The sequence below is a fragment of the Sycon ciliatum genome, chromosome 12 (genome assembly GCF_964019385.1).
Source record: "Sycon ciliatum chromosome 12, ocSycCili1.1, whole genome shotgun sequence".
Lineage (NCBI taxonomy): Eukaryota > Metazoa > Porifera > Calcarea > Leucosolenida > Sycettidae > Sycon > Sycon ciliatum.
The window spans coordinates 25193004-25211689 of NC_088654.1; the positions used below are offsets into that span (position 1 = coordinate 25193004).

Consider the following 18686-nt stretch of genomic DNA (forward strand, 5'->3'; position numbering starts at 1 on the left):
TTGACTATCTAAAGGCTGCTGCTTGGGTTCTCATCATTCTTCTCCGATGCTAATCAAGACTTGACATGGCGTCAGACGTGGGAGTTCCAACCCACGCCTGCATAAGTAGGCATGGAGTATAGAGGGGGGTATGAAAGTATGGAATCAAGCAAGAGTATGAGACTCTGAGGCATGGCTGATCAAATACGAGTATGAATGAATGTTTGCAAGTGTATGCGGGATGTGGTTGACTGAATAGTTTAGGAATCATGAAATGATTTTGAAAGAAGACTTAGTCGAAGGGAAACATATTAGCACAGAAGGAGACGAAGCCAGTTGTAAATCTGACGAGGCCTTTCGTTGTGCTTCACCACATTATCACCGTCTATTGATTTGAGAAGCAATGGTACGAAAGGCCTCATCAGATGTTCAACTGGCTTCGTCTCTCCGTGTGCTAAGAATCATTGAATGTTTCAACGCATGACATGTGTTTGTGCATGGGTAATGAACGACTCTTGCCTACTGGTGTGTGCGTGTGCCTTGTGCAGGGTCTACACAACAAGGGTGTGTTCATAGCTACGCAGGGACCACTCACCAGCACTGTCGTCGAGTTCTGGGCAATGGCCTGGGAGAACTTCACACACAGCATTGTCAACCTGACACAGCTGATGGAACATGACAAGGTGTGTATACTCGGACCGATACGATTACATATATACTACAGTGGTGCCGGGCAAGTGAATTCCGACCACTGATTTCCGTGCTCGAGTGCAGCACCGATTCTAGCCGTCTCTATTTCGTAGCGTACTAGTAACTAGGTCTTACAGTGTGAGTGCACCACCCCAGGTGTCGGATTTCAGTTGCCAGCACTTTAGGTTCAATCCTAAAGTCCTGCTTGGCAGTGGAAGGATTTGCAAACCATGCTGCGGCACACAGTCAATTGGGAACGCATGCCCTAAGATAAGAGTGTTGTGAATGGAACTTTCAGTCTCCGGCCACTTTGTAGTCGGTCCGATCAACTCACCTCTCATCGCTTTTGGCGCTGCATCGGTACATTGACGCTTAACTCGAGGATGGTGGAAATGCTTCGGATGCGGAAAAATCAATTCGACTGAGTCCGTTGAGATTTGGTATTCCACCTGTAATGGCACCTTTGGAGTTCACCATTTCATTCACAGCACTTTATGCAACTAAAGCCATAGTTAGTGTTCCACCTGTAATGGCACCTTTGGAGTTCACCATTTTCATTCACAGCACGTTATGTTTTGTAACTAAAGGCATTATCTAAACATGTACGGGTGTGCATGTCTTCAGATCAGAGACTGGTAATACACGTGCATGCCTGCCGACTTTCTGTGTGTGCAGGAGATGTGCGCCCGCTACTGGCCCGAATCAGGCTCCGCCACATATGGACACTTCGAGACCAGTGTGGAGTCCGAGGAGAAGTACGACGACTACAGCATCATCAAACTGAGTGTGACCAATACGAAGCAAAAGGTGAGAGACACTCGGATGGCATCTGCTCACACCTGATGGGGGCGATTTAACCTTTTTGGCCACATGGATTTACAGCTTTATTAGCACGGACTTGTAATGCGGAGCACGCCTTTCTGCTATTCTCTCACATTTCTGTACTTGGATCATTCAGATATTTACGTGTGACCTAATTGCTGTGTGACTGTTCCCACGAGGACAAAGTATACACCATCATAATAAGTATTTATCACATGGCACGTGATTGTTGCCCGTACTCCAGCGAATCAGCACCTTTCGCGCCGCGGGCAATAATATGCGATATTGCCCGCAAAAAAATAGTTTATTTGCCCGCAAAAAAATAGTTTATTTCAGTGATCGCGTGATTACGACGACTAGTCGACTCTGTCGACTGTACGACTCTACGACGAGTCGCAGTGTAGCATTGAGACGAAGATGGAATTCTTTTTGGAGATGGACATCCCGGCAATGGACATGGCCTCGGACGTCTGCCGTGTGGTGCTTGCAGGGATCATTAATTTTGTTCAGTCATGTTGGCAGCCTGACCGTCGGTAAGCTTGTGGATAAGATTCAGTTCTGCTCGATGTGGTACTGTGATCACAAACAATTATTTGAAATAACACAAATTCAACTCAGCGTCGTGCGTTTTCAGATCCTCGCGAAGTCACTGCCTGTGTGTGGTCTTCGTGTGCCACGCAAAACTCTTACCAGGCCCATCTGTCCTCTGCCTTCCCCTTTGCTTGAACAACAAACACAACAATTCAGGACATGATGTTTTGCAATGAAAAATACAGCTATGTGGAGATGAAAAAAAGAAGAAAAATTGTCCTCAGAATTACACACCAGGGAGTCGTCAAATACTTGCACTTGTTGCAGTACTGTATTTGACAACTTCCTGATACACATGTAAACATGAAGAAACTCTTTGTGGTAGCACTCTTAAATTTTCAACTGAAATTATGATTCTGCTGTATTTTATTGTGGTTGCCATGTCTATTGCTATGACGATGCGGTGCCGGCACTTTTTTTCTGTCTCCGTCTTTCAGTACTGTATACTCTCTGATGGCCTGTAGCAGACTTTTTGTTAGGGTGTAGGAGAAATATCTTCATTTTTCCTGTTTTGATAATGATAGCACATCAATATACATTGTGGTCATAATGTGTTGCCATTTGGGCTAGTTTCAACAGCAGCCCAATGGTCTGCTCTGTGGGCCATGTGATAAATTTGTTATCGCATGGTTGCTGCGGGCCTTATGGCATATTATTGCCCCTCGAGGTTAGCCCTCGGGCCTACGGCCCTTGGGCTAACCTCTCGGGGCAATAATATGCCATAAGGCCCTCGCAACCATGCGATAACATATACGTATTCACTTGGATCACTCATATAATTTTATTTTTTTACATGTGGCCTAATTGCTGTGTGACTGTTCGTAGGAGGACAATGTGCGCACCATCATAAGTATTTGCCATGGCTGGCTATAATCGCCCTCACCTCCTCCTTGATTGGCCTTGGCCATGAGTGTGTGCGTAATAATAACGGTTAATAATTTCTTCACTTCAATCACTCATTATAATTATTTACATGTGGCATAATTATTGCTGTGTGACGGTGCGTAGGAGGACAATGTACGCACCATCACCCTGTTCCACTACCGGACTTGGGAAGAGCAAAAATGTCCGCCGTCACCTGGATCAGTGCTGCAGCTCATCGAGCGCCTTCTCAAGAACCAACAGCAGACTGGAAACAAGAAGATCATTGTGCAGTGCAGGTGAGTAGGTTGTCATGGTCACATGTTTCAACATGGCCGATCTGTGTTGAGTACTGCATATGGCATACCTGCCGCCCATCCCGATTTAGCATGGACAGTCCGGATATCGAGGGTGGTAATAGGCACCCAAAAGTGCATTAGTCACATGCCTTGCGGCTACATTTGTATACATTTTCATACCTAGGTATGTCACTGTCCCCACCTCAGGTTTGCAACGGTTGGCAGTTATAACATGGGTACAACTGTTTCAGCCTGTAGATAGAGATGGTCCGGTATGCACTAGACAGATGTGTGATGTGTGTCCTGCAGCGATGGCTGTGGCCGCAGCGGTGCCTTCATCGCCCTGTATCGCAGCCTGGAGCGCATGAAGCTGGAGAATGTGGTCGACGTCTTCCAAACAGTCAAATCGATGAGAACCCAGCGGCCGCACATGGTTTGCACCGAGGTTAGTGGGTTGTAGAGTGGTGTGACATCTTTTTTCTAATATGACTCTAATTACGAGTATTTGTGTAGAAAGTGATCATGATCATCTTTGTTTTAACTCGGATACCGTGCTGAGCCAGTAATAAGCTTTTGTCCCCTATTATCGCACTTTCTGACTGTTTATCATCTTGTTGCAGTCGCGGATAGTTGCTGCATGACTCGTTCTCATGTGTGATCAATTCTGACTTAGTTTGTGTAGGAAGTGATCATGATCATCTCTTTGTCATCTGGCTAAGTTTATGTAGAAAGTGATGATGACGTGCAGACCGTGGAGCCAATATGGCCACATCATGTAACACATAGATGTAGAAGCTGACAAAGCCCCAGTCGTGGACGTTACACTCATTATGCTGGACTGCATTTCTTGATGTTGTGTAGTGTTGGCTACGGGTACCGTGGCTGCTGATGTTGTCCACGCCGTCGATGAACTTGTACTGGTGTTGCTGCTGCATCTGCTGCTGCTGTTGCTGCTGCTCTTGTTCCTGTCCACACTGCTCTTGTATTTGACCCCAGGATCAGTATCGGTTCATCCATTCAGCTGTTGCTGGCTATCTTTCTAGCCTTGAAGACAACGGCTATGATAACTTCAAGGTCTAACTCACTGCCTACTCTATGCGTAGACTTCACCATACTCACTCTGTACTCTCTGCGTAGATTTCACCGTACCCAAGTAGCGATATGCTACCAGCGTCCTCAGCGATCCAACCATTGTTCAGTTTCTTATTCGCCTTCTCACCTTCTTGTACATGCTCTCTTCGTCCATTTTTCTCAATATTTTGACCGTTTCAATTTCCTCCTCATCCTCTTCTTCTTTTTCTGTTTTAGTTTCTCCGCATTTTTTGGTTATGGACCACTTACAGCTTATGGCTGAGCTAAGAAGATACGCCATGCATACACCACGCACGCTCATGTTGATCCGACGTTAGAATGTGAATGAAAGAAGAAAGTTTAGGTGCTGTGAAACTATCCCTCTCCTTACCCGGTTTATGGATCCATTCCCTTCATCATGCTATTGCCGTATTTGCTGCATGGCCGATCAAGGGAAACCCCCTACCGTTCAGTATTTTGTTGTGTGCCCGCACTGCTTTCATCATAATAATATCCGCCACCGTTTCAGTACCATCATTTTACATGTGTTTCGTATTACACCGCATCCCTTTTCTGCATAGTACTGGGTGCATGAGGTAGCTCCCGCTCTCCCCTGCAGGCCTGAGTGCCACACATGGCATCGATCAGTGCATAAAATTGAACAGGCGCCGATGCCTCTAATTAAGTTTACGTGCATATTTCCTTCATTCCTTCTGCTGCTTGCAATAAAGTGCATGACTGTATTTTCATTCTTCAAAAATGTGCATGTTGCTGGTACCACCGGTGACCTTGGCAAGGAATTCGACAATATCGATACCGCTGGTCACTCAACCAAGTTTCTTCTTTGCCGCTGTTTCTCCGTTCTGCAGCGGAGCAGAGCTGAAGTAATGCTGCCGAGTGTCTTATGCTGTATACATGTATGCATGCAGATTGTCTCCATGATACTTTCATGCTCTGGCTTCTTCATCTCTAAACCACTTGATCAAAGTTTCATATTTGCAAGCTTCTCATTTTACACTTTCCTCTTCTGTTTGAAAATAATGATAAGGTCATGTATGTCACCCAAGTGCACTCGGCCTCATATCAGGCCAATGATGTAGTTACTGTTTGTGTCTGTGGGACTGGCAGCAGTGGAGCCTGGCAACGCAGTCGCAGGTACCCCTACTACCCTGGCAACAGTATGGCTGGGCGGGAAAGCGACGAGTCACCCCAGAAGCAACGACTCCCTATACACGACTGTAGTCTACAAAACGCTAGTCTACGGACTCGATGTCGTTGACCCAGACCGGACAAGGGGCTGGAGTCGAAGAACTCAGGCGCTAGATTCGTAGTGGTCTACCGACTCGAGTTAGCGTCTGTGCTGTGTTCTTCGACTCCCAGTGTCCCACCTCATGTCCGGTTAACTAATTAGCCTCACAGTGTCACACCAGTGACACCACCAACGTCGCACCTCAGTACGGATACCCATCAGGGTGTAGTAAAATACATTTTATTTTACTACTCCCTGATACCCATCAGCTGAATACTGTCCTACACCTCCTCTGTAGCTGCATGTCTCGCGTCTTATGGGGTATTCACACGACAGGCAAATCCAGGCGGAACTACCAGCACTGCACAGTCATGTCAGTCATGGTAAATCTACACGTCTGCAAACCTAGCACGAACAGTTCACCAGCAACACTCCAAGACACAAGCAGTACTACTCTCGACAAGCTCGTTTCCTTCCAAAAGCTCACTTGGTTTCTGACTTCGCACCCATCGATCTCTATCACCACTCCAGTAACCATGGTAACGTGTAGATCTACAATCGTTTTAAAAAGTGCAACCGATCTGTTCACCTCTCCCTTTGACCGAATTCGCACCTCCGCTACAACTCGTAGTTGCGTCTGGTTGGGCTCATTAGCTGCCACAACAGTCAACACCAGCTAGCCAGACCGTCTAGCCTCTACTCTAGGGCTTTTACGACTCCCTGGTCAACACCAGGGAGTCGTATAATTATTATGTACGACTCCCTGGTCAGCACCTCCATCCCACACTCATTCCGGTTGTGTCAGTTTTTCGCACAAAGAGGTGCCCCCCCCCCCCCCCGAGTTTTGGCGGCACTCCCTGGCATCGATCATCCCAGTGCAGTGCCGGCGGCCGCAGAACGTTCGTGTCAGTTCCGACAAGCCTAGGCTTGCAAGCAGAACAGCTCGGTGTTCTGGCTGCTGTTCGCTGCGTCGTTGACCGAAGTCGTCGCTGTACTGTGTACTTACCTGTATCGGTAAGCGGTGTAGAGGGCAGTATAGTAGTGGGGAATTCATGTCCTGGACTTCAAATTATGCGCGAAAAGGGACACGGAAGTAAGTTCCATTCAGCTCAGCCAAGCTGCAGCATTGTAACTTCTGCTCCGACGGTGAGGGTGACGATGGTGGAGCTCTTGACACCGAAGTCGCGGCTATGGGAGTCGAGGCTTCGACGGACAACAACCGAACAAGGCCAAGAAGTGGCCTGTCACCGTAGCCGGTAATGAGTACTGTACATCGCGGACAAGAGGACAACGACCCGTACTCGTAGCGACCCTGCTATTTCCGGTGGCGTGTCAACGACAGATCCCTGACTCCTGACTCCTGACTCCTGAGCGAAAGCCTCAAATATCTCCGAAGAAGAACGGGTGACTGCATGGTAGAGAGCGGACGAAGCGGTTCACGGTGAGTTGGTGCGCATAAGGCCGAGCCAATCAATGATAGCTAGCAGGGCCGTATCTACCCGTAGCAGCACCCGGGTCCGGCTTATTTCGAAAAAGTAACAGTTGACCCACTCAACTGGTGCAAAACATTGTAGTGCAGTTTTGTCAATACTAGTAGTGCTCATTTCCGGGTCAACAATCCCACTTGGCCTAGGCTAAAGACTAGGTCACGGTCCTACGGCCCTGGCATAGCCATTTTGGGGATACTCAAGAGTAGATCTACTACAGTTGTCGCAAAAAAATCCTGCCAATGCCATGAATACAGTGTCACTGGTATGGTACGCGTTCACCGGCGCGGCGGTTCTTCATGGTGGTATGCGTGCATTTACCGCAGTCAGTACCAGCACAGCACTGAGCAGTCGGCGCTGCACTCTGCCTAGCCCTTGCCTAGCCTGCTCAGTCGTACTGCATACGGCCCATGCACCGCACAGCATGCCGGTAGCTTAGCATAGCTTTGGCCGGATTTTTTTGGCGACGACTGTAGTATGTCGCCACTGCTACTAGCCCGGCTGTCATGCAGAAGGGTGTGTGTGTGGGGGGGGGGGGGGGGGGGGGGGTTACTGTACATTTGAATGGGCAGGGTTGTCTGCACTGCTTTGCTTTACATGCCTGTTTCCTTTTTCCTGGTGCGTGCTCGTGGCGTTGAAGCCAAGACCTTTGGTCGGTGGAGCCCCTGGTACCTCCCCATCACTGCTGCCCAGTACAACCCCTACTCAGTAGCTGTTTGTTTTTGTCCACATAATTATTTATTTTACGAGTTGGGTTTGTGAATAATAATAAAAAAATATGTAAAAAAAACCCTACCCAAACGCCCACTAAGGCTATGGTCCTGTCGCCTACTGTGCCGCTCGACTGATGATGAAATCCGATCGCGTAAGTCAAGTTAGTTTGTCAGTCAATTTTGCGCCCAGCACCAGTTCACCATCCCAGTTTTTGCAGTGCGTGGCGTGACACTGACTCGATCAGATTCCATTGAGTGGCACTGTATGATAGGCTAGAACTACACAGCTCCAGTCCCTCCCCTGTCGTCAACCTTCTTGGAACTATCACACTACTATTAGTAATTACACATACATGTAAGTCTGGTCCAACTGTTGGGGTGTACAGGACCAGATCACATTCACAAATTTAATGATATAGGAGTCTCCTGGGGGAGGCTTGCAGTCAGCGGGAAGGATCAGGTCTTTCCGTGGTCAGCAGGGAAGACGGGGGAGGAGGGTTAGGCCTGATTCATACTTCACTTCGCGTATACGGAAGGGAAACACTGGCACGATGGCCAAACAAGTTAAGCTCGACTAAAGAGGGCCTCAGCATCTGCTCCAGAGCCAGATCAGCGCCCCGGTTAGGGACCGGTACTTGGACCGCTTGGAAAAAGAACACCGCACAAGTTGGGACTCAATCGGGGAGTCCTAAGACCCCCCGAAGTACGATCGCCGCACTAGATTCAATGTACCTGGAACTGACCCGGTTGCAAGAGTTGTGCCAGGTACACGTGTACCCGGTTGGTTTGAAACCCTAGAGCCGATACGCACTGGGCTGGGACGGTGAGGCTGAGTGGTTCGTGCCACAGTCCCCGCGCTGCATTTGTACACACCGATCGGTCCAGGTTTCCCTTGCAGCAAATGCAGTCCTTCCGTACATGTTTTATGGGCTCAGTGCATCAACTTTCCTTCCTTATCGTTATCAAACACATGCACACACCTGCCCGGGAAAGATTGCATGCTTTTCTGCCTTTGTAGTCCATGGGTATGTTTGATCACGCTGGTCCAGTTGCAAGGCTAAACCGATTCACGTTGCTGGCACTCTTGAAGTAACAGGCCTTCTGATTAAATTCCTGATGATGTGAGCCAGTTAGCGTCCAGTGCGGGGACTGCTGTTCACTGGCACAGGGTGCTGCTGAGCCCATGGACCTGTGTCCATGCACTGAGCTGTGCACTAGTGCAGGGCTGAGTAGGGCCCTCGACCTGCATACACTGGGCATCTCACCGGTGCACGCTGCCGGTACAGTCCAGAGTTCACAATCCAGGATTATACTCTTGGTAGCAGGGAGTACTAGTACTGTCGTGGAAATCCGGTTGCACGTCTAGCGGCCCTAGAGCGCTGGCCAATACCGCCATGCAGCTGTGAGTAAGCATACGCAAATCTACACGCATTCATTTATGCGCTGCAGCAGGCTGGTCGCATCGGATTAACATGTGCACTGCATGCAACGTTCTCGTACGCGCCGAGGGCGCTGGCCCCGTTCATCCGACTGGATTTCCATGTCCACGACAGTAGTACAATTCTGGTGTTGTACTATTCCCTGCTTGGTACAGTGCGATCCCAGACCTGTAAATGCAGGCTGTTCACTGGTCCAGCCCCATGCCTGCCGACATTGGCATGTGCCCTGGTGCAGAACTCAGTAGGCAATCGGGTCCCTATAGACAGTCTAGAGGCTCGTGAAGGACTCAGTAGGCAGTCGGATACCTATAGGCAGTCTAGAGGCTGGTGCAGGACTCGGTAGACAGTCGGGTCCCTATAGGCAGTCTAGAGTCTGGTGCAGGACCCAGAAGGCACTCGGGTCCCTATAGGCAGTCTAGAGGCTGGCACAGGATTCAGTAGACAGTCGGATCCCTATAGACAGTCTAGAGGCTGTTACAGGACTCAGTAGACAGTTGGGTGTAGACAATCTAGAGGCTGGTGCAGGACTCAGTGGGCAGTCGGATCCCTATAGGCAGTCTAGAGGCTGGTGCAGGACTCGGTAGGCAGTTGGGTCCCTATAGGCAGTCGAGGCTGGTGCAGGGCGTTGACCTAATGGAGAGATTCAGATTCCACCCCTACACGCGTCGGGTGGACGTGTGTAGGGGTGGAATCCCTACTTTTTTTGCGCTTCTCTCGCATTTGTTGCACTTGCACTTGCACATACACATGCACACATCCGGGTTCTTTGCTTCTTATTATCCAATACACAACCTGTGTGATTCCTGAGTCTGACCTGACTGCGCTGTCTACGATTGCATTCAAGTCAAGTGCATCTTAGATTCTTAATCTCTCTATTCATGAGGCTGCACTTCCCTGTCAATGATTGTACTGCTGTGGCAGTTGCTGGAAGTAGAAATAGGAACCAATACGGTGGTGCAAAGTTAAACTGCAAACACATTACCTAGCGAACGTAACGAACGGACCAGCGTCGACAAGACAGTGATATAAATCTAGTGTGAACAGACCATATGAAAAAGAATTCCGGGCCAACTTCGTGTTTTGAATACAAGTAATATGATGGCAAATGCCTGTTGGCAACAGTTAAATTTTCTGCTGGCATTTCAACTACTTATGATTACCTGTTTGATGGGTTACACTTGCTTAAAAAAAAGTAGCCAAGACAGACACACAGTCTCTGTAAATAAATTTCAATAAGTAAATTAGCATAGGACTTCACGTCCTCTGATCTGGCAGTTTGTCCCGTACAAGTATTCGCGCGCGTGGAGATTCAATCCCGTCCGATGGTGTGTGTGACTGTCGGTCTATCCACTCTACAGATATACTCTGCCGGGACAAAGTACCCAGTGTAGCGCACGTCGGCCGGTGTGACGTCATAATGATAATGGCCGCCTTCGCCATGGTGACTGAAGCAGTGTGTGTGCTCTACGCGAAGGTCGAGACCCTGGTGCATAGAAAGAATGTGAACCGCACGAAGGAAACATGCAAATATACCCAGTCCGACGTGCACGCACAAACGCATGCATGCGCACAAGCACACACATAGACACACACACAGACATGCACGAGCGCATGCACACACACGCGCATGCACACACACACGCGCGCGCGCGCGCGCGCGGATATATACACACACACACTTGAATGATGTGCAGAGCGATACAACCACAAGGCCCCGGAGCTCTGACAGCAAGGCTAGACCAACCGCCACAGCATAACAAATTAAAAAAATAAAAACCCATACCGGTAAATACAGTAAAACCTGGCCTAACCGGACGCACTTGCCTTGGTGCAGCCGACACTGGCCTGGTATGACAGGACTCCGCTTGATCCAGGGATGAACGTTCAATTCACAGCACCTTGGTGCATGAACATTTGTCTGGTCGATACAGGAATCCGCTTGGCATAGGCGCCGGCAAACACAGATTTTACTGCACACAGCTTCTATACTAACGATGACAGCGGATGGCCCAGCACTGAACATACTGCTTCTAAAGTCAACGCCACACAAACTGGAAGCTCCGGTGTGCCGCAGCCACAAGCAGAAAATTCAGGGTACTGTGGGAGTTGAAAGTGGGGCGAGTCTAAAGTTTAACGATTCGCAAATTTTCCGACTTGCTGGCACAACGTAAAACGACCCTGCCCTGACATACCCGTCCTTTAATTCTCTAGTACAGAGGAGAGAAGGAAGAGCACATGCATAGAGACATGGTGTTACTTAATATTGACTACCTAATATCTTACCGGATCACGACTGACAAATGTTGATAGGCAGGTGAGAGGCGCATTGGCATTGTAAAACATGAGCCAGTCTTCTACATCCTTGTCCGAGTGGAGAGGAGTGCTGGAGAAATCCGGCTGAAAAAAAAGAAAAGAAAAAAGATGCCAACGACAAAAAGAACAAGAAGGCTAACATCACGAAAAGCGTGTTCTTCCTTTGTCTGCACTGATGACGGGAAAAAGGGGAGAGCTTCCGCTGTGCTCCTGTGCCAGCTGGAGTGTCTAAGTTCAAGTAATTTCGACGCTAGAGTGGAGATAGGGTGTGACAACAACATAGCCTTCAAGTTTTAAAGGCAACGTTAAAATTGTACGACTACAAGTACAACAACCTAATTTTTGTTGTCCACGTTTCACGGGAAGTTCTTTCCGAAGAGCGAGTTGCTGAGATTACCAGTGCAGTAGCGTTTGTTCCTCTCCTGAAGGAGTGACGGTATACCCAATCCCCACTGAATGGCATTGCATGTATTTCACGCGATAAAACTAAGCCTTCTTCCCTCCCAATAAAATGCATAGACAGACAGACCCACAGACGCACAGACAGACAGACAGACAGACACGCACATCCACACACACACACACACGTCAATCAAGAGCTTAAAAGGCGCAGCTAGAAAAGTATCTGGTGGATTTTCTAGCTGCACCTTAGCTGGTGTTTCATTGCTTGGAGAATTTTAAGCTCTTTCTTGATGTGAGCTACATATACCCACACAGACAGACACAGAGACACACATACAGTCAACTTCGCTAATAATGACTGCGGATATAACGACAATTCGCGAATAACGACAGAATTTCCATGCCCAGAGAAAAATTCCCATCTAACTGTAATACATATAATGAGACTTCGGGTATAAGGACACTTCGCGGATGAGGACACTTTTTGGATGCCTCGCCGAATGTCGTTATTCGCAAAGTTGACTATTCGTATCACAATGTAGCCGAAACCTCAAACTAACCATGATATGCATCTTCGCACTGCCATTCTCGATCTGAAACACTCCGCCGACGCCAACCGACTTGTCTCCGTAGCGCTCAGCCAGTGCCAGGCGCATGGCCGTCACGAAATTCTTCTCACCGCTGCGGTTGGACACTGTCACACGGATCACCTACAGATGGACATGTGACACAAGACAGGTGGAGCAATTTTCAGCTACAAAAAAGAGTGTGCTAAAATCGAATGGTTTCACTGCGAATTCCTGATGAATCTACTTGCTTGAGTACTGGGCGATTTAAAGGCTAGGATTGCAAGACAACACAGGCATAGTCATGGTCAGTGGTGGCCTGCATTGCAAATTACTTGACTCCATAGTGGAAAGTCTGCAAATAGACGTGTACGTTAGCCCGGCAAGAGTACACACACACACACACACACACACACACACACACACACACACACACACACACACACACACACACACACACACACACATAATATTATTATTATGACTGTATATTATTGCCTGATGCTCGTAGTAATACGTGAAACTCAGAGTTGTGACAAAGCTTTCAATCTCTCTTGTGTAATATTATGTATATCGGTAGGGATTGTGTTAGCCCGGCAGGGGTATATATATCGGTAGGGATTGTGTTAGCCCGGCAGGGGTATATGTATAATGTATATTGGTAGGGATTGTGTTAGCCCGGCAAGGGTATAATGTATATCAGTAGGGATTATGTTAGCCCGGCAGGGGTATAGTGTATATCAGTAGGGATTGTGTTAGCCCGGCAGGGGTATAATGTATATCAGTAGGGATTGTGTTAGCCCGGCACGGGTATGTGTATATCGGTAGGGAGTGCGTTAGCCCGGCAATGGTAGATGTATCATGTACATGTAGTTGTATATCGGTTGGCAGAGTATTCTTACCTTGCCTGGTTGTCCACGGGAGATGGACAAGTTGGCCAGTAAGCTGAACTCGTTGGTTTTGTATTCTTCAAGAACACACTCCGTACCCTGCACACAGACATGGCGGCAACACGCCCGAACACACACGAGTGTGTGCGCGCACACACACACACACACACACACACACACACACACACACACACACACACACACACAGAGAAACACACACACACACACACACGTACACAATGGCTTCAAACTCCACAATCACCAAGACTCTTTGCCTTTGGTCTACTAGACCTAGTAAGTACTGCATTGTATACTGTATGTCAGTCTGCTTGTTAGGTTACCACTCAGTCAAATTACAGTGTACCACGTATGATCATTACTGTACAGAACAAGGTGGAGGACACACTCACTGTATGGAAAACACTGTTCCTGGCTGCAACCATAAACCCGTTGGTAGAGTCCCGGTCTTGCGACCATATGAACTGTATGGGGAAGCTCCCTGCTTCAACTCACAGGTACAGCCGACTCCACTTAAACCGCACTCGCATATAGCGAATTTCGTGACATAGCAAACCGTTGGCCATGTCCCAGATTGAACCCACAGTGTGTGTATTTCTGTTATAAGTTATAACGAACTTCGGCTACGTGTTCGTTATAACAGGAGTCTACAAATTACTACAATACTTATTAGTACGCATGTGCTCAGTGGAATAGCAAGAAGGCAACAGCACAGTACAGTTCACTTACTGTCTCACCCACGCGTGCTGTGTAGGACAGCTTCTTGTCGGGATCTGACGTCAGGTTATTCGGCATCATCTAGTGTGACATGCATGTGCACAAACAAGCATGCCCGTACACACACGGATGCATGCATGCATGCATGCGTGCAAACACGCGGACACACACACACATGCAGGGTGCACAGAAAACATATGTCACGCCACATGGGTTGATGATTTATTTGTAGGTTTGTGTAGGTACACTTGCACATGCACACATGTACTTTTTAGTATTATCACAGAATAGGCAAGCACGTGGGAACAAGAATGCGCATAGACAGACAGACATACAGACATACACACACACACACACACACACACACACACACACACACACACACACACACAAAGTAAGAGGTGACACTCACCTCGCAGTTGGTTCCTCTGACACGACTGGAGGCAGCACCAGCACCAAACACCAGACCACCAGGTACTCCACACAAACTTGCAATTTCTGCCATGTCGTAACGCTACAAGCAGCATAGAAACACAATAGGAAGAGAACTGAGTTGTTGGCAGGAACATTTTCTTAGCAATCCAATAAACTACAGTATTAGAGTTGAATCTATAACGGGGCACAAAGTTTAGCGTTTTACGAGAAAAGCCCGACGCTAACGCATGAAACGTTACTAGTGCCCTATTCCTTCTCTCCTCTGCACTAGAGCAATATAAGACGGGTGTGCTATGTGGTAGGGTCGTGACAATTGGTGTCCGGTATTAAAGTGGGGAAATATTTGCAAATCGTTAAACTTTAGACTCGTCACGCTTTCAACTCAGTTGAGGGTGTTGAAAAGAGAAAAATCTAAAGAAAAAATTGCCGTCATCAGGATTCAGGGACCTACACTATAGTTTCATGAAAAAAAGCATCACGTACAAACATTACGAGCGACTTCGATAAGTTTTTAAAATTGAAGTGTAAACTTTACTTTAGAAGTACTGCAACTTTACTCTTTCACATAAGTATTATTCACAAGTGGGCTCCAGGCGAGACCTTACACCGATTTTTTCCTGAGTGGGCTGTGGAATGAGGTAGGGCGGACCGCCGACGTCTGCTAGGCATGTATCACCGCATATTCCTGCAGCAGACAACAACACAACAGCAGCAGCAATGTTGATAAAGTCCTCATGAAATATTGCGTCCATGTTGGAGGGGCGAACGCCACAATATCTAGCAATGGACTAATGTTGGAGAGGGCTTCCGCATTTTGCCCAAAGTCACTAAACGAATACAACACAGTGTACTCTGTATTACACTACAAGAGCAGAACAGTCAGACCTGTAGAGTGAGGACAGCTCGCAGAGCAGTCCCATTGATTTTGTGTACATTTTAGTATGCGTGGACACTTGAACATGCGCGGACACTTGGCACAATGCATACACAGTGTATGTGGTGGTGCAGCATGTACAGTCAACTTCGCTTATAACGACTGCGGATATAACGACAATTCGCCAATAACGACAGAATTTCCATGCCCAGAGCAAAGTCCCATCAAACTGTAATACATATAATAAGGCTTCGGGTATAATGACACTTCGCGAACAAGGACACTTTTCTGATGCCCCGCCGAGTGTCGTTATACGCATAGTTGACTGTAGTAGCTGTGGACACCAGGGCATTACCTGGAGCAGCCAACGACCACGGTTTCTCGGTGAGGTCGGGGCAGTCGACGACCTCCGTCTCGACCGTCTGGAAAGTCTGCATCAGGCCTTCTCGAAGAGCTGCACACGTCAAGTACATGCCCAAACATACACACACACACACACACACACACACACACACACACACACACACACACACACACACCGGTATATGAACCATGGTCTATAAATAGACCGGGTATGTTCCGTACACACTACAGCATAACAGTGTATCCACTTTTTCAGAGGATCTCGTGTGAAAATAGAAACCAACCATGCTCAAAGCTGCGTTTGGATAGCAGATCAGGCTAGAGGCTGTAGTGTACGTGTAAATGCATGGCCCCGTAATAACTTTTGGCTTTCTAGCCGTCATGCACCGTCTCTGGCATCAGTATAAAGATGTGTGACTTCTTGCCGGGCGGTGGTCTTGGCCCGCCATGTTTCAGACTGTGTTCTATGATAATGTTACGATAGTTTCTCCGACCTTGTTGTTGCATTGTGTTGAGTGCTGAACCCAACATGCCAGGGGCTAGTTGAAACACAGTACACGCGGTCTATTGTAAACAAACAGCGAGGCGACAACTAAGGACTCTGGCAACGGGGATGCCAACGAAGAATTCCACCGTGGACTAGACGAGCTGCAGAGTTGCACACTATTGTTTATGCACTCGTGGTATCATGGTTGAATTTTCACGTACTGGACTGGAGTTAAAACCCACTCGTTGCAGTCGTGACGAGTACTGAGTAGGCGCCTCCGAACTCGTCAAACACCACGGTGACCAGCGAGTTTGGCGTGCTCACGGCGGGACTCAAACCCGTTCCTCGTTCGCGTTCCCGGCTTGCTAATGCATGGTCTCAGCTATACAATATTGTAGTGAGGGTCGTTATTGCGCAGTTCGACCTGCAACTTGTGACTTTAACCAGTTACCTCCCCTTTTCAAATACATGTACTTCTGTTCCACCATCAAACAGTGTTGTCACGTGCTAAAAATGAGGAGATATTTTAGGACACTAACCTTGCGCCATCTCCGCCAAGTCAGGCACATGCAGTGCCTGCTTCTCCACAGGAAGGTCAGACGCCATTCTGCACAAATCCTAACTCGTGTTCTTGAAAGAGGTGCAGCTTTCCTTTCTCCCTCAAATCCTAAAAGCTGGAATAGACTCAGGCACACAACCTAGCACAGTCAATAAACTTATTTTGACAGCTTCGTCCACGGTGCACTGCTGCTAGTTGTGGACAGGCGCAAAGTAATTAGTTGGGCAATGTCGACGAGAGCTGAAGGGTGGAGTCTCTAGGGGAGCCAACGCCACACACAGCAAGCTACACAGTAGGCATTCACACTCACACTCACATGGCTTTGTTACTGTTAGCTCGATGTCTTTTCGTGTGTGTTGGAAAGCCTCCAAGGCCGCTTGAAACCTCGTTTGGCTCGGTTTTCCGTTTCAAAACTCCAACAGACTAGCCCGGACCCAATGAAATTGGAGAAATACTAGGGAAATACCCTCTCAAAATCGTCATTCGAGCTGTGTTCATGTAAGTAACCATTCTCGAGGTTTGCATGCACGGACAGGATTTTTCTACTCGTGTTCGTTCGAGTTCAAATGCTTCCTGTTGAAACAAAGTCTTGCAAACACGTTCACTTCCGTGGTCCTCTTTCAGTCAAGCAAATCTTGACCAACTATTTCACAAGGAAGAAAGTCTAAAAGTGTGCAGCATTTCTGAATCCTGACGGTGGTTGTAAGGAATTAAAATGAGGCTATCGCGCCAAACCATCAGGGCGAGTGTGTAAAGTGACAGACAGGATGGAGCTGCAAACTCTCTTTACGCTGGTTTGCATTATCCTGGGGTTGGCGATAATTTTATATGGGTAAGCCTGAATGAATTTGAGTTGCATCAAATTATTATCGCCTTCTATAGCTCTAAAATAAGTTATGCATGTTCAATTTTATTGTTTTTAGTCCTCGTGCGGCCCGGAGGTACGAACATGGAACACATGATGGGGTTGAATTTGTCAAAGGGCGAAGCATTCAACAGTAAATTTTAAATAGCAACAAAAGGCAAGAAAATTCGAACATGTAATTTCAATTTGGCATGGCTGGTCTCCTTGCGTTTAGCTCTTGCCTAGCTAGACCTGTCGTGTGTGAAAAGGTGTGAAGTGGCAACATAAAATGTCCCAGGGTATGCTAGCTCCTTGCTACAAGAGTAAATCTGTTGTCTCCGTCACAACCATTTCCACCCCCACCCCTAACACACACGCGCAGTAATTTTAGTTCTGCGCGCAACCTATGCGTGACCACACATCACCCGCTAGTCTGGTATTTACCAGCACGAATACTTCTATATTCATGCTATGCACAATGCCCAGCGGGAAACAAATCTGTACGTCTCTCCTGTGTTCATGCAATTCTGTTTGTGATGATAATATGACATGCTCAGCATGGTTGGTGCGAATCGGTTCCTAAAGCTGCCTGGCACATTCACGCATTCACATGCACAAGACACCCATGCGCGCACACTGGAACCACACATAACCAGCACAACTCCCTAGATGTATGCTTGTGTTTTAGACACAGCATCTGCTGGTGATGCTTGTACAAGTGTAGACTCGTTCTCAAGTCTACCAGGGTTCGTTTATTTCGAATTCTCGTGATGCAAGTAGAGCTTGAGAGAGAGAGAGACAGACAGACAGAGATGGAGAGATAGAGACAGACAGGTACTACTAGACAAAGAGACAGAGAGAGAGAGAGACACACACAGCCAGACAGAGACAGAAATGGAGAGAGAGAGAGAGAGAGAGAGAGACAGAGAGAAAAATGACAGACCAGTGACGTGCCTAACAGTATCCCGTGCACATGATCACTTTGCAGCATTGACCATGGCAGCTGCAAGACTGGAC

The 18686-nt window shown here is 47.7% G+C and overlaps 3 protein-coding genes across 3 annotated transcripts in view; 2 read left to right on the plus strand and 1 right to left on the minus strand.

The window, feature by feature from the left end:
- Positions 1 to 5384, plus strand: part of LOC135827823 (receptor-type tyrosine-protein phosphatase delta-like) — a 362685-nt gene extending 357301 nt beyond the window's left edge. Inside the window, exons 42-46 of the mRNA XM_065340252.1 lie at positions 528 to 662; positions 1345 to 1476; positions 3091 to 3242; positions 3552 to 3687; positions 4239 to 5384. Coding sequence (XP_065196324.1) covers positions 528 to 662; positions 1345 to 1476; positions 3091 to 3242; positions 3552 to 3687; positions 4239 to 4322 — 639 coding nt within the window. The 3' untranslated portion in view covers positions 4323 to 5384. The remainder of the gene's footprint in view (positions 1 to 527; positions 663 to 1344; positions 1477 to 3090; positions 3243 to 3551; positions 3688 to 4238) is intronic.
- Positions 1 to 18686, plus strand: part of LOC135827826 (mucin-2-like) — a 324797-nt gene that overhangs the window by 164964 nt on the left and 141147 nt on the right. The window lies entirely within an intron of this gene.
- Positions 10062 to 17130, minus strand: LOC135827828 (ester hydrolase C11orf54 homolog). Its single transcript, XM_065340256.1, has 9 exons — positions 16806 to 17130; positions 15772 to 15870; positions 15148 to 15227; positions 14520 to 14621; positions 14120 to 14188; positions 13385 to 13471; positions 12477 to 12626; positions 11485 to 11598; positions 10062 to 10684 (listed from the first exon to the last, which is right to left on the minus strand). Exons 1-9 carry the CDS (start codon positions 16870 to 16872, stop codon positions 10511 to 10513), a joined length of 942 nt encoding a protein of 313 aa, XP_065196328.1. The 5' UTR covers positions 16873 to 17130; the 3' UTR covers positions 10062 to 10510.